General features: G+C 36.5%; 1 protein-coding gene across 1 annotated transcript; it reads left to right on the top strand.

The window, feature by feature from the left end:
* The first annotated feature begins 4864 nt into the window (after positions 1-4864).
* LOC130463121 (uncharacterized) lies at positions 4865-10187 on the top strand. Its single transcript, XM_056832164.1, has 7 exons — positions 4865-5119; positions 7938-8037; positions 8639-8769; positions 8875-8904; positions 9000-9041; positions 9142-10003; positions 10093-10187. The coding sequence occupies exons 1-7, from the start codon at positions 4865-4867 to the stop codon at positions 10185-10187; spliced, it is 1515 nt and encodes a 504-aa protein (XP_056688142.1).
* The last annotated feature ends 6005 nt before the right edge of the window (positions 10188-16192 follow it).

Raw genomic sequence — 16192 nt, 5'->3', positions numbered from 1 at the left:
TGGGGTTTTTAGTGGTGATTCGCTATACTGGATCGTCTCCGTTGGTGGTGGGGTCTATAAACACATTCTTCGTTTCTCACTGTCGAGCGAAAATTTCAAAGAAGTTGCCTTCCCGGACACTGAAAATAGTAGGTACAAGCTTTATGTGAGTAGAGGGTATCTCACCTTGTTTTCTGATCGTGATGAATATGGTAATAATGATGATGATGATGATGATGATGATGATGAAGTCGCTCAATTTGCAAATAGTACCAATCGCGTTGATGACATTTGGAGATTGATGGCTTGTGATTCGTGGGTGAAATGGTTCACAATAAGTTGGAACTTCCCACGTGTTCTAGCATTTTCACCTACGGGCAAATTTTTGGTACATCCTCATACGCAAGAGTTAAAGGTGGTTGATAGTGTGGTCGCAGATGAATCCAAAAACGAAGGCATGTTCTTTGAAGGGTATCCGATGCAATCGGAGAGTCATGTTGAGAGTCTAGTCTCACCAAATTAGCATATCAATGCGTAGAGGATGCAGGAAGGATAACTGTAACATGGTGTAATACTCTTTGTAGTAAAGTAGCTTGTTGTTTGGATTTGTGATCAGCTTTAGAACTTACGGCAAATTGTGTTCCAGTCGTGTTGTATTTTGTATTCTAATATTATTTCTAAAGTGAACTTTCCTATTCAGTATCTTTATGAGGCAGGGCAAAAAAATAATTGATATCAATCTATTTTAGAGTATCAACATATGAAATTAGAAAGCCCTCCAACCACTGAAGTAGGGATGTCAATGACCAGATACGCTCGTGAATAACTCGTGAACAAGCTCGGTCAAAGCTCGGTCAAAGCTCGTTCATTAGTAATTAAACGAGCTTGAACAAAAAATTTGAGCTCGCTTAGTAATTGATACTATCTCGTTTAGCCTCGCGAACAACTCGTTCATGTTCGTTTCGAAGCTCGTACGTGTTCGTTTACAAGCTCGTTTAAAAGCTCACGAACAACTCGTTCTCGTTCGTTCAAGCTCGTTTATATTAAATTTCAAAAAAATATATATTTATAGTAAATATAATAAATTATTAACAAATAATATATGTTTACTACCCTTACACTGCATCAAACAAACATTAATTTTTGCCTAAATTAAAAATAACCGGAGGGCCCTGTGGTAAGTGTAATGAATCATATTTTGTGGGTTATATCAACAAAAAACGTAAACTTTGCTTTTAATTAGTTTGATAAGGGTATTTGTCAATTGTGAAGGTTATTTTGTGTACTTAGTATGACATACGGATAAATTAAATTAGATAAACATGTAATCATGGTACGTTGTCCTATTTGGTTCATTGGGCCTACCACCATATACTTTAGGCGGAAAAATTCACTATCCAGAGAGTTACCATAAAATGGCATATGGCATACTAAATATTTTTTAGTGTCGTGCATGTATTAGGTTAAAATGTTAAATAATTGCAATACAACGAACTTTAAATGTAAACGGCATACAGGGATGATTTCTTTGGATGTTTATCAGATTTCCCGCCAAAAACCTTCACTGAAGGGATGGTTTTTTGGCTATTTATAGGTCTGTGGAAATGTGTAAAACCACATAAGCTGAATACATTGTCCAATAGGGTTAGTTTACAAACTCCACACACCATTCTGATTCAAGTTAAACACACAAAAAATGGCAAGGGGGAAGAAATTGGGTATTGTGGGGGAGCCTAAGATTCCTGCCATGGTTGCCGACGCTAGTATAGTAGGTAGTAATTCTCCTTCTTTTTTTTGCTGTAATTCCTTTTATTTGTGGTGTATTTGTATTTCTGCTTGTCCCGTTATGATTACCCTTACTATGCGCGTGTTGTTTTTTTCCGGTTTCGCAGTCCGTCCAAAGAGAAAGCCGCGATGGTCAAAGAAGATGTCCGAACAACTTCACCGTCATCTTGAGCGTCATGATCACGAGAGGGCTCGGATCGAGTGGAGGATGTTCATGAGGCAAGTTGTTGAGCATGTCGGTCCTTTCAAGGCCGGTTTGTTGGTAACCTCATCTGGTTACGCTCCAGCTGTAGACGAGGTGTACAAGGAAGAGAGGGACACGTACCTCCTCGAAAAGTTTTCATGGCAAGATCTTGAGCCGAACAAAGATGGTGAACGAATACTGGCATTTGCGAAAGTGGATGAGACCCTGCTAAAGAGAGAGCCAATGGAGGAAGATGGATACCTCATTCGACACAAGAGACAAAGGAAAGTCCACTTTGTTGACCTTAGCCAAGATGCTTGAACCAAGCCTAAACGGCGGCGTTTTGTAAGACTGTGTAATAGTCATCTTTTGGAATGTAATGACCTGAATGCAATCCTCATACTTAGTATGCTTTGATTAAAACCAGTATGACACGTCTTTATGAGGACTGGAAATTCCTCTTTGTTAGTAGGTATTTTTTTATGTTTAGTATGCTATGAAACGATGTAACTGTGTAAAATATTTATTTATGATATGATTCCCCTCTTTATTGTGGCTTGGTACCTTTAACTTTTCTGCCACTTTGCATATCCACCTTCTGTTTACACATTAATTTCAACGATTTCAACAGAGTTAGGAAACCCACAGGTTCAATAAATGTTTGTTTGTTGACTCACTACACCGGAGAAAACGTCTTATTTCAATTCAAAACCAAAGCAACCTCCATGTAAGCTAGATCTGGAAACAAACGTCGCTCTGTTTAAGCTGAGTCCATGTAAGTCAGATCTGGAAAATAGCTAATGTTTTTGGGCCCAAGTATGGGGCATTTAATGAATTTGTGTAATTTACCTTGTATTGATTAATTTCTTTCGCTTACAGGGCGGACCGCAGTACATTCCCTTTGGTCTGCCTCACCGTTTGGCACGCCGAGAAACTGTATTTCCACCCGAACCGGATGTACCAGGGCGGATTATCAACATCATATTTGGTGTCAAAAAAAATTTCAACCCTCTTAATGTCAACACTCTGCTCCGGAGGCACGGATGTGGAGAAGATTTCAAGATCTGATATGTGCGGGACATTAAATATTTTGAGGAGGAGGGAGAACTGTATGACGAGAAACAGGACTTCGACAAGATGAAGGTCATGACTTACAAACAGGGGAGCTTTACTTTCTTTATCCAGTATTTCAATAGAATTGAAGAAGATCAACAACAACCCAGCAACAGGAAGAGGAAGTCAGTGGCGGAGTTTCCTGCCCCTTCAATGCCAAAACGTTGTGCTAAGGTGACCAATTTTTTTCCCCACCTACTATTCGTAAGTATTGTATAAATAACAATTATACATTATTTTGTTAACAAATACTACCTTTAGAAATAAGGGATTATAATATAGATTATGGTACAACGTGCAAATATAAATTAGTATGAATTAAAGTATAATTGTTAGCATAATCCAATTGTTAGTCTGATCCGATTAAATATTAACTCAGGCCTTGCGAACAAGTCAACGTAGTCAATTTAGGCAAAGCAACAACATACCTAGTAGTCCGGTAGAAGAAATGCAAGGAAGTCCACCACTTCCCCAACCTTTGGTCGGATCAAATAAGGTATACATTAGAAAATTGTTCAAATATCTTATTTGTTCCTTTCATTACATTAGGGAGAAGTAACACTTGTTATTTTAGTGTGTTAGGTCCGCATGTGGTCTTGGTCAATTTGCCTCTATGGTTAAGAGATTTACACAAACTCAAAAAGAGTGGATATAGGAAATGGGATTTCGGGAACTCCTGTGTTTGAAGATTCGACATATTGACCCTAAGTTTGCGCACTGGATCACATCAAGGTTTGACACGGAAAAATTAGAACTCCAAATAAGGGACAATTAATGGGTTAAGGTAGACGAGGGGATGGTCAGTTGGGTCCTAGGTCTTAGATCAGGTGGAGACTTGTATTACCCAAATCAATCAAAAAGGGGTGTGTTGGAAGGACTAAAGAAGCAGTACGCAAAATACACGGTTCATGGTCGTATTCTAGAATCAGAGTTGGTTAGAAATATTTTCCTACATACAACACTAAAACATGAATTTCAAAAACACTTCCTGTTGTCCGCCCTAGGCATGGTTTTATGTCCGACGTCTAAATCCGGACATATAAGCACCTTCCATGTACGTGTTTTAGACAAGGCTAAACGTGCACGAGAATATAATTGGGGGGGCGTATGTGTTGAAATGGCTGGTGAGCTATCGTAATCACTACTTCCGCAACTCAAACGAATCATATGGTGGATGCACCCTGTTGTTGGTTGTAAGTTACCATTTTATTTTTTGCACGATTACGTTACAGTACCTTGTATTCAGTATTAACTCTTGTGCTAATATACAATTTCTATTTCCATCCAGCTTATTTACGTGGGTTGTTTGGCGTACTCAAGGAATAATCACTTGATGCACAACGCATCAGGACTTTTCCTCTGGGACCAGGAGAACATTGATCGTGCTTTGCAATCAGACTTGGGCTCCAATGGTGGATATGGATTTTCTCCCGTGGTTGAAAATGCTTTTTCTCTACACAAGTGAAATATATTTCCTTATGTAATCTCACATGTACAATTAATTAATTTGTTTATTATTTTTTAATTGTGTACAACAAATTTTTTTTCCCAATAGGTGTAATAAATTTTATATCGATTAGGAGTGTCTCTGATGATTATATTCCATTTGGCCAATCGTGTAGTCTGAACAGTTACAACTTAGTATGCCATTTGAGAAGGCCAACCTATATTTTACTTGAAGGGATTACTTGAAGCATTTTATATGGCAGTTATTTATGTGCTCGCATTATATATACCCTACACCAACCCACATATATTTAAACATTATCCCTCTAAAGAAAATAAATTTAGGTAGTTATTACCATGGATGATGATATTAGAGCGGAAAAATATCCAAAGGTTTGCCCCAACCACCACTTACTCTTTGATATTGTCGAACAACACCAAACTGACCGTAAACCAAATATCCTTGATATGTTCGATGTCGAACTTCGGCAGAAGTTTGGAGATAACCCAATTGTTGAAGAAGACGAGCACGGGTGTACGGGTGCAAATAGCGTAGCCGCGAACGTTGATTTGATGGGTATAATATGGTCTAAGATGGATCGACCAACAAGGGTAAGTTCAGTTTTCGCATGTAAGAAATGGGCCACGGAAGTCATGAAAGAACACTTCCGACCTGATTTCGTATATGAATTCCACCGAAAAGTGCGGGTTCCAAATTTCCGCTATTACAAGTTCTTTGAATACAAAGAAAATGATGGTACTTTCACTTGCATACGCTATGAGTGCGTGTGTGACCTGTGGGAGAAGGCCAGGACGATTTAATCAAGAGGTGAGCGCTACGCCCTTCTTTCAGTCCCTAGCAACGTCGACTTCAATAATTTCGATGCGGACTCGCCAAATACTACCCTAATTTGGAGAGTACATCATGCTGACCTCTAAGATTTGATATGGTGGTTTGTGTGTGTGTGTGTGTTCATTAGAATTGTTATGGTGGTTCGTACTACGGTACGCTAGATTAGTTTGCTATTTGTGTGTTCATCAAGATAGTTTATCGTTTTAATTTGTTTGTGTGTGTTCATTACAACGGTTATGTAGTTACTCCATTTGTATAGACCAAGGTTTATTTAATTGCATCATCATTGTGTATGTAAATAGTGTTTATTTAATTGGATCATCATTGTGTATGTAAATAGCAAGATTTGTATATTATGATTACAATGATTTGTAACTATTGACCCCGTGCCATGCATGGCTATTGTTATGTTTTAAATGTGGGAATGATGTTTCAATTCATCAGACTAGAAAGAAGGAAATTCTAGATGATTTCGTGTGTCACTAATTACACTATCAGAAATTAAGTTGGTAATTATACTATTTGAAATTAATGGAATAAGTAAAACATAAAAAGATTAAAAACACATTAAATTTGTCGATTGTGAAGGGACATGAATTTATTTGGTGGTGAACACATATTGGCGCAGGAACAAAGAAATTAACAGAATGGTTTTTATTATCATATTGAAAGTTTGCACAATTTCAAATAAATTGGGAAAAATAAGTGTGTAAACGCAACGGCGGATACAAAGGGGGGGCTTGGGTGGGCCTTGGCCCGCCCCATAATCCAGATTAACTAGTTTATTATGTAATTATAACCACAATATATCATTTGGCTAAGATGGTGGCTATCAACAATGTAGACCGCTGCACTCCACGGGGGCGCGGGTTCGAGGAAGCCTAGCCCGATTTTGCATATCTTTCTCCTTTTTTTGTCTAGTTAAATTACTTGACTAATGTTTTTTTTAGGGAAAATACTTGACTATTGCCTGCTTTATTTTGATTTTTAGGGGAGGCGTTCCTTTTCAAAGCATTGAAGATATTCATTTTTAAAAAAGTAACAATAAAATATAAAGTATACATTTCCGACAATTTTTATTTTTGATAAGAATGAGTCAAAGATGCTAAATAAATTACAAACGGGGGAGGAAGATTCTAATATGTGACATGTAGTACACAAACCCTCAATCTTAACCGTTGTTAATACTAGTACTTGACAATTTTATCTGCATATTAAAATTGTTTTCTGTATATATAGGAAAAGGACCCAATGATATTTATATTGTATATACGAAGTATGCAAATTTTAAGTACTTGGCATCATACTATTTTATTAAGTTTTATATTTGTATGTCATCAAGCTCAGTTCGAAGAAGATAAGCATTGAAATATTATTCTTATTTAATTAATATATTTTCACTACAATCTATGTTAAAAAAATAATAATTGTCAAAAAGAAAAAAAAAATCGATAAACAATACATTTATTTCGGCACACCCAATATAAAAATCCTGGATCCGCCGCTGTAAACAAACGGCAAGTTATCAAACCTTGAAGGTTATTTGTAATTACATTTGTGGTTCACCAAATTTCACAAAACGTCACTAAGCATGAACAAAATACGGGGCAATATGGTATTATATTTTTATGTCCCTTAAATTTTCAAATAAAAATAGATTACAAATAGATTACAAATAAATTACTTATATATCCTATTCCAATTAAATAAAATTACTTATATATCCTATTCTAATTAAATAAAATTACTTATATTTCCTATTCCAATTAAATAGAGTACAAATAAATGACTTTTATTTTGTTTCTCCTTTTATTTTTTATTTTTGCTTTATCTCTATCGTCTTATTATCTTTCTCCTTTTTTTTTCCTTTTGTTTCTCCTAATTTCCTTTTGAGTACATTTGCGGAACAAACCTTTTTTTTTTATTATTGACATTTTGTATTGTAAGCTTAAGTTTGTAATAATCTGATAGGAAAAAAAAAAACTAATATGTCAATAGTAACAATAATTATGATGGAATTATTTCAAATTCTTCGTATTTACTAGACGTTACGCAATTATTTACTGCTTACGAAGTTTTATATTACCTTATGTTGTTACTAATATTTCATTTATTTGTAAAAGCAAAAACATGAATCATATAAAACTATAATAGTCACCGAATTAAAGAAAATCGGTGAAAAATGCACGACAAGCATATCGTATTTTTGAAGATTTTAGAGGATCACTAAAGGGTTAAGTAAAAGGCAAAAAATGAAAAATTAAATGTAGTTAATAGCCCTATTGGTAGAATTCGAACCCAGGAAACCCATGAAGAATCTAAATCAAGCAAGCACCAAGCTACAATTACTTTGCGTTGTCAATATTATAAGCTAATCATTAATTACCGCATTATCATTATAGAGACATGAAAATGTAAAAATATGATTTCCATACTTTTGCCTAATTCATACTAACTTTATATTTTATCACATACGTGAAAATAAGAGTTTGAAAATTTCTAAGTCCCTTATTAATGTAACACGGTTAAACTTTAGTATGACTGTTACGAATATTATGCAATAAAATTTATAATTAGTTGGATTTGGCATTTATCAGACGTTACAGGGATCAATGTCCTCCTGTATTCCACGTCCTACAAGGTTCAGAGATGTATGAAAAAGTAACATTGGGAATAGGTGAAAATTTATTACGACTGTGGTTTGATTGGATGTGTCTTTGAATAATTTTTATTTTTCAAATTCCCTTTTTTTTAACTCTAACTAAAAACCATTTTTCTGGATACTTTTCATCTTCTTTTCTTACCTTTATACGGTCAAGATTGAATTTCTTCATCTTCTCCCCTTGATCTAACCGCGAAACACCTTTTGTCTTCCCCATTTGTTTATCAACTACTGTACACAAATCAAAATTACCCAGATATAATTTAGAGCAATTCAGAACCAAAACCTGAGTAATATCTGGAATTCACTTCTCACTCAACGGTAATTGGAGAGTGGGCGTCTGGATTTGTTACCATGGTAGACGAACAACATTCGTGAGTCATGCTTACTTTCTACTTTTACTTATTTAGTTCAGATTTTAGATTTGCATTTTAATTTAGGTTTCATTCATATAAATTATCTGCAACAATGTCCATAATCCATGTGCCCCTGTTATTTCTCGTTTTTACTTTGCATGTCATTTTAGCGGGCGTTCCTTTACTTTAGTGCTCTGTAACTAATTTTTAGTTTTTAATTAAGAATGAAATTGAAAATAAGACCTAAATTGTTAAAACAGGGGTACTCAAACTAGTGATGCATAATGGCTGGGATAACGTCACTGCAGTTGGGAAAGAATGTGCGGGACAACCGGTCGTGGACAAAACCTTATTCTTCGATAATTTGGAGAATTTGTTTAAACAATCGGAGGTAAATTCAAATTATAACCGCCTAATTCCTTATCTTTGATGCATTTTACTTTTTTGCTGCTTTAATTGGCCTGTTTAAATGATAAGATTATTTATGTATGCTTAGGCTGAACCCATTAACAATGAAGTGCAACAGGTAAAATTATTGTTTATTTCTGTTTACGCCTAAATCATTGATATATTCATATGTTCCGGATATCTTACAATTACAATTGTTTTTGGTGGGAGTAGGAAGACGTTTGGAATGCATTAGATGAGTCTACAAATAACAACGTATGTTCAAATCTATTGGTGTGAATGATAAAAATAGTCTGAATTTTGGTAAAATTACGCTTTTATACATTTTGATCTTCTATATGTCTGTTTGTGTTAGCTGGTCGAGGGAAGTGATGCTACGGGATCACCAGCCCACACCATATCTACGGTACAAGGGAAGGAGGGGAAAGAAGATCATGGAAATTCTGACATAACACAAGGAACAACGACATCAGAAGAGGAAGAGGAGAGGAATATGGAGTGTGAGGCTGAGGCTAAGAAGTTAGAGGAGGAAGCGGAGATGATTAGGGAGCGTGAGGCTGAGGCTAATAAGTTAGAGGAGGAAGAGGAGAGGAATAGGGAGCGTGAGGCTGAGGCTGAGAAGTTAGAGGAGGAAGAGGAGAGGAATAGGGAGCGTGAGGCTGAGGCTAAGAAGTTAGAGGCGGAAGCGCAGATGATTAGGGAGCGTGAGGCTGAGGCTAAGAAGTTAGAGGCGGAAACGCAGATGATTAGGGAGCGTGAGGCTGAGGAGGACATGGATAAAAAGTTACAGGAGGAAGAGGAGAGGAATAGGCAATGTGAGGCTCAAGAGTTAGAGGATAAGAAGTTACAGGAGGAAGAGGAAGAGGAGAGGAGTAGGCAGCGTGAGGCTCAAGAGTTAGAGGGAGAAAGGGAGAGGAATAGGCAGCATCAGGCTAAAGCATTACAGGAGGAAGAGGATAGAAATAGACAGCATGAGGCTGAAGAGTTAGAGGCGGAAAAAGAGAGGAATAGGCAGCATCAGGCTAAAGCATTGGGGGAGGAACATGATAGGAATAGACAGCGTGAGGCTGAAGAGTTAGTGGTGGAAGAGGAGGAGAGGGATGGGAACAATAATGCACACAATGAAGCACCAGTACAATCAGTTGCTGAAGAAGAGGAAGGTACAGATGATGAAAGAACAGATGATAATGATGAACCCAGACAGGAAGTAAATGATGGTATAGGTCATTACATTGTTCACTAGAATCTTGTTAACTTGAAATTAATTTTTTGCAGACTAATAAATTTATTTTTGGGTCCAATGCAGATCGACAAGAGGATGATACAGGTGATGAGAATACAGATGTTGAAGAACCAAGACAGGAAGTGGATAGTGCTACAGGTCATTACATTCTTCAATAGATGCTGATGAACTAAATTTTTTGTGTTCATACTAAAATTTTGTTTTGTGTCACAATACAGTAGAAAAAAAAAAAAAGAGGAAGAAAGCCAGTGGATCCAAAGATGAAAAAGATGTTAAAGGAAGTAAGTATAATTTTTGAAAAATATCTATTTACGAAGGAGTTAAGCAATTAATTAAATTTTTAACACAAATAATTTTTTTCATATGTCCGTGTAGTACCCACCATTGAGGGCGTACCCTGGTAGTGTCCTACAATTGGTTGCGCCACTTTGTAATACAAGGAGACAATGGGTTGAGGAAGCAGGTTTTGGTCCCATCTTGGACCTAAAAATAACAAAATTAAATATATATTTCATGGCTTTCTTACAAAGCCGGTGGGATGCAAAAAGAGGAGTGTTGAAAATAAGGGACGATTATGAGATAGCTATCACCCAAGAAATGGTGGGTGCAATTACTGGACTCCCATCTGGCGAAACCAAGTGGAGTTTCCCCAAAAGAATTGCTTATGACGACGATCTCAGCGATTTGTGCGAGAATTTGGGAAATTTAACGGGCATATTGACTGTGCAAAGGCATGGAACATGGCTTATTTTGAGTATAAGGACAAGTCGAAGTTCATAAGGAATTTCGTCTTTGTTTGCCTCGGTAATCTTTTCTGCTTGACGAAAAACAATGGTATTTGCCCCAAGTTGCTAGCTGTGATGAGAGGAATTTATTTCCACAAACCATGGAGGTGGAATTGGGCCCAGGTCATACATGATTGGCTTTTGCAGCGAGATAAAGTTGATAAGAAGGAAGGGATGAAGACTTCAGCACTGGTTCTCTTGGTAATGGACACGAACCCCTTATTGTAAAAAGCATTTGTTCTCTGTGTTTGCTTCTATAATTTTTTTTAACACTTGTATATTTGCCTTTTCCAGATTGCATACGTGGACAGAATCAAGTTCGGCGACTCGGGTAAAAGGTGGGAAATAGGCTACCCACGGCTGGCAGCGTGGACAAATGAGGAAATTTGCCAAGTTATAGAGTCCGATAAGTCTGCTGAAGATGGGACTTTTGGACACGCTGAGGTATCCTTTCATATTAAACATTTTTACTTTCTTGAAATTTTGTCAAATTGTTTGTTATATCAATATGGACACGGCTTGGATTTAGGCTTGTGCATGTTATTCCATCATGTTTTGAATTGATTATTCGTTCTTTTGGAAGCTCGACTTATATGTTGTGCATGTTAAGGTTGTTAGGGGTGTGTTTTATGGTAGACCTTACCCCATTGGAAGGCCGGTGCCAAAGAGCAAATATGAACGACAGGGTGCCTTTAACGTCGTTCACGAGCCCCCTAAAGTACCAAATCCAGCTTTAAGGAAGGAACTCTCGAAGGCCAAACCGAAGAAAACAGCAGCAGAAAAAAGCGCCAACGCTAACGTTGCAGAGAACGTAAGTCGTTAAATACTTAACCGTTAACATCTTAAACTATCCAACAAATTTCATTCATACTCTATGTGGCTGTTATTATCCAGTCAGCAGCTGGTAAACCCAAGCAACAGTGTAGGAAGAAAATATCATCTCCACGAATGGAAAATATTCCTCCAGCCAACACTTCTAAGGGTAAAGCACCAAAGGTAATATTCTACAGATCAAAGGGTGATGCAGCAAAGGTAACATTCAACACTTCAAAGGGTGAAGCAGCAAAGGTAACATTAAACAAGATTCTAAATAGGTGGTTAGGGGTTACTGTGAAATACTTTCTTAGTATGAAATTATTTTTTGTTTTAGGTGATTCAATGTGACACACTAATAAGAAGTGGTATGTTCTGTGCAATCTTATTATAGGGTTCACAAAAGGCAACAAGTAAGGGTGAAAAGAAGAGAAAGGAAGTTAGTAGAGCCACAGGTGGACAGAAAAAGCAGAAGAAACAAAGGAAGAGGAAGGATGATGACGAATCGGAGTTTCCAGATCATACTGATACAGAAGAGTCCGAAAAAAACAGCAGTGATAACAGTGGTGATGAGTCGGATGACGGTGAGATGACCCCCCCCCAGGAGTCCCCACATCGAGCCAGATAGCCATGAATGGTTCCTACTCCTAGGGTTATTTTTTTCTAAACAACGTCCACAAGCGTAAGTTTTAGTATAGGGTGTGTTTTCTTGTAAAAATACAAGGATTATCGCCAGTATAGGTACTCACATGTGTGCTTCTCGACCTGTAAACAGCCCACTTGATGAACAAATCCTCTATAAATACACAAACCCCCAGCTTAGCAGAGGGGTTCTCTACGACGCCCTCAAAGAGGGAGGCACCCTAACAACTCAGGTACGTTTAATACCTTGTTTTTTGTCCCCTTCACCTAATCACACATGCGCTCATTATTCATCAAATTGGACGTTATTAGGTTATGTCAGCTTGGTGTTACTGTGTGAACCAAGAACTCGCTGGAAAAAGGGACTGGTTTTGTGCCATCCCCCCTTATATTTGGGTAAGAATTATCATCATCATTAGCCGTTATTTTTTTTCCCGTGGACCTCAAAGGAAATGCAAGGAACTCACCTATTCAGTATTCCTTCAAGGGTAATGAAAAGGAGGAGGAGACCCTTGCACTCACAAAGGACTTTGTGGAGGATTTAAGAGCCAGGGGAGTTGACTTTAACGTCAAGCGGAAGGTAAACACTTGTAGGTTTACGTTTTTTTCCCACTAGTAAACTTTACTTACAAACTCTACACTCCCAGTTCTTGATGTCAGTGAATAGAGATGGCAAGTGGAGGGGCTACATCATGAAGTCGAAGCCCAAGAAGGGCAACCCTCATTTCAGCGTGTATTGTCCGACGGGGGAACTTGCAGAACTGAATGCACCAACGCATCCCGAAGATGTGTCAATCGCGGTCGAAATGCTGGTAAACCCTAACCCAACTACTTGATCAAGGTGATCTCAGTTTATTTATTACTTAATATTTGCACCACTAATTCTGTATACATTCACACCTTGTAGGATAGCTACTTGACCGTGTTGTCTGTGGAGGCAGTGGGTATCCCAATGCTCGAGCCTGGGGTGCAATCGTGGGTTGCAAAGCGCGTGTTTCCAGGACAAATTCAACAGCACCCGGACGACGGTGGTTTACTTTGTATGTCGTGTCTGCTAAACTTTTCGGTGGACGCAGAATCACTACTTCAGGTAAGCTTTAAATCCCTTGACTAGACTATATGAGTTGAATTAATACAATATTTGAATGAATTTCTTCCTAACATACTACTCATCTTTAATTGCAGATGAAGGACTACCCTCGGAATCACCGGGACATTCGGGAAGCCGTGGCTGGACGTCTACTTACCCATGCAACCAATGAAATCGGTAACAAAGAATTGATGGAAAAACTGAAGGTGAAGTGACCGTTGCCTAAAGGAGACGGGATTTTAAGAGTTGTTGTGGCTGTAGGAATTTAAAACTATATTTTGGATTCAATAACTATTTTGCGGGTATTGTGATTTTGGTAGCAACATTACCTTCCGTAGATTCTTCTAAGAATAGCAAGTAGTGGCGCTAGCGGTATATTTCAAATATCCTTTACTAATTATACATAGCTAAGGTGAAATGAACACCTTTGTTATATTTGTTGGATTTAAACATGGTTATATGCGGAGTAGTTTGTTATTTAGATCTTTATTGATTGATATATTAACGGTAAGTGTTTATAGGTTTATTTTGATCTTAATTTAAATTTTTTTTTTTCCCGTTTGACAATCTTTTTCCTAGATTTGCAGCTTATATAACTTAAAGCAAAATTATGGTTTGGAGTAAGAGATTTAAAAAGCGTATGCTTAACTTTTATAATTCGCAAGGTAAAGTTTTAATTGATTGATTATTAGACGTAATTAATTACTTTAAGTAATTTTCTTTTCTAGATTTGCAGCTTATATAACTTAAAGAAAAAATAACCAAGTAAGGAGATTAATCAAGTAAAAACTTAATGTTCCCCTTAACATCGAGGCTTAACTTATATGAGTAGTCTTTTAAAATTTTACGAGTTCCAAGCTTGAGAATTCAACTCAACAAAAATATTCTATTTTTTTCATCGGATCCTATAAAATTATTAATTGTTACTTTTCTAAAACATAATTTTGCTAGGTATGATATATTTAATATTTATCTTTTGCATCAAAAAATTTATATCATCCAATTACAAAAATTATAGAATAAAAGTTTTACGTAACGCATTTGTGGTTAACATAAAAAAAACAATAATTTAAGTAATATCCCTCAACCCAGTCTCCCCCTCTGCAAAAATAAAATCCCAGATTATAAGTACTGGTGGAAAAACATAATTAAAGATATAAAGATAGATTCATGTTGTAATATTTAAATATATGTCTAGCTTAAGTCCTCTATATCGCGTTATGTTTTTATGCTTATTGTTGTTGAACGTATAAAAAATAAACAATTATTATCCCGTATTATTTGAATTTGATATTTTACAAATACAAATCTTATAATATTGGGCGTCAAATCATCCAATAACAAATTGAACTGCAATAATAAAATACAAATAAATAATTAAATTAACCCGTGCATCGCATGGGCTTAAAACTAGTATACATTATATGTCTAAATAACATTTATATACATGCATAAATTGGGCATGGAATCAATAAATAGAACGTAAAAAAAAAAAATTAAATGGAGGGGGAGGAAATAAGACACTGGATTTAACAAAGGCATTAGCAAGATACGAACCCGTGACTAAGGGGAAAGCATGTGTGCGCACTATCCATTTTGACGTGAGGCCAAAGCCATTGATTATGCATAACTTTTAAAGTATTTATGTACTTGAGAATAAAGGTCATTACAGTTTATGTACATATATATATATATAATAGTTCATACTAAATTTAGTTACGAGACTAATGTGTATCAAACCAGAACTGAGCCCCCCCAACCCAGAAATTTGACATGGGAGCGATAACTTGGAAGCTCTGACTATTCTTACTTCAACCACCACCGGCGCAATTTCTTTTACCTAAAACCCTAATGAAGTCGGACTCGAAGGTCGGACAATCGAAATCGACCCACGAAGACGGAGTTTCGAAACCCTAATCAACTCGAACCGAAGGTCGGAGATTCAAACTCGACACCAGAAGGACGACGATTCGAAACCACGATAAAGTCCAACCCGAAGTTCAGATAATCGAATTCGACCTCAGGAGATGCTCTACGTTGTTGAATCTTCATCGGAATTTCGTCTACCATATCGGGAATTATGCGTCATTTTCAGTCCCCTAATTCAATTGAAAACCTAATTACCAAATTAATCAACATTTTTCTCTCTCCTAATTAACTTCCCCAAATATTTTTTAATTTGCTAAACATAAACCCTAATTACTGCAAAATTAAAGGAAAAAGAAATTAAAATGGGATTTGAATTTCAAATTCAAAATTTCAATCTGAAAATTATACCCCATGTGGCATTGCTGATGTGGCAATAGCCAATGAAAGGGCTGGGTATTACACTGTTCTGTACCCCTTGGGTATATGTAGCATCTTCCGAATAAAAGTCATCGATATGTTTAATGATTTAAGTGTCTTTAATGAATTAAGCGTGTTTAGTGATTTAAGTGTGTTTAATGATACGCTAATCTATACTATATATTAAAAGGTGTTTATAATCAAGTTTATCTATCACGTAGCGCTCTCCCTCTTCCCTCTTTAAAGACTCTCACTCCATGATTTTACATACAATAAAAAAATATAGAAATACGGTGTATTGTTTATACTCAAATTCTCAACATGAAATTTCAAATAATAAAGACTTATCCACCAAACTATATGTCATATTTGATTTCTTTCTTTCCAAAAAAAAATATAATAAATGACAAAGTAGTAGAAAACAAATAATAGAAACATTTAATCATGTTATTTTTATATAGTGCCATAAATATGTTTTTTCATGTAATAATCAGGATATCGCCAGGTATGGCGGTATCAAAAACCAGTTATAATAACGATTAACCTT

This window comes from Spinacia oleracea, chromosome 6 (assembly GCF_020520425.1).
Source record: "Spinacia oleracea cultivar Varoflay chromosome 6, BTI_SOV_V1, whole genome shotgun sequence".
NCBI classification, from domain to species: Eukaryota; Viridiplantae; Streptophyta; class Magnoliopsida; order Caryophyllales; family Amaranthaceae; genus Spinacia; species Spinacia oleracea.
Note: the sequence above shows the minus strand (reverse complement) of the source record. Positions and strands in the feature narration are given on the sequence as shown.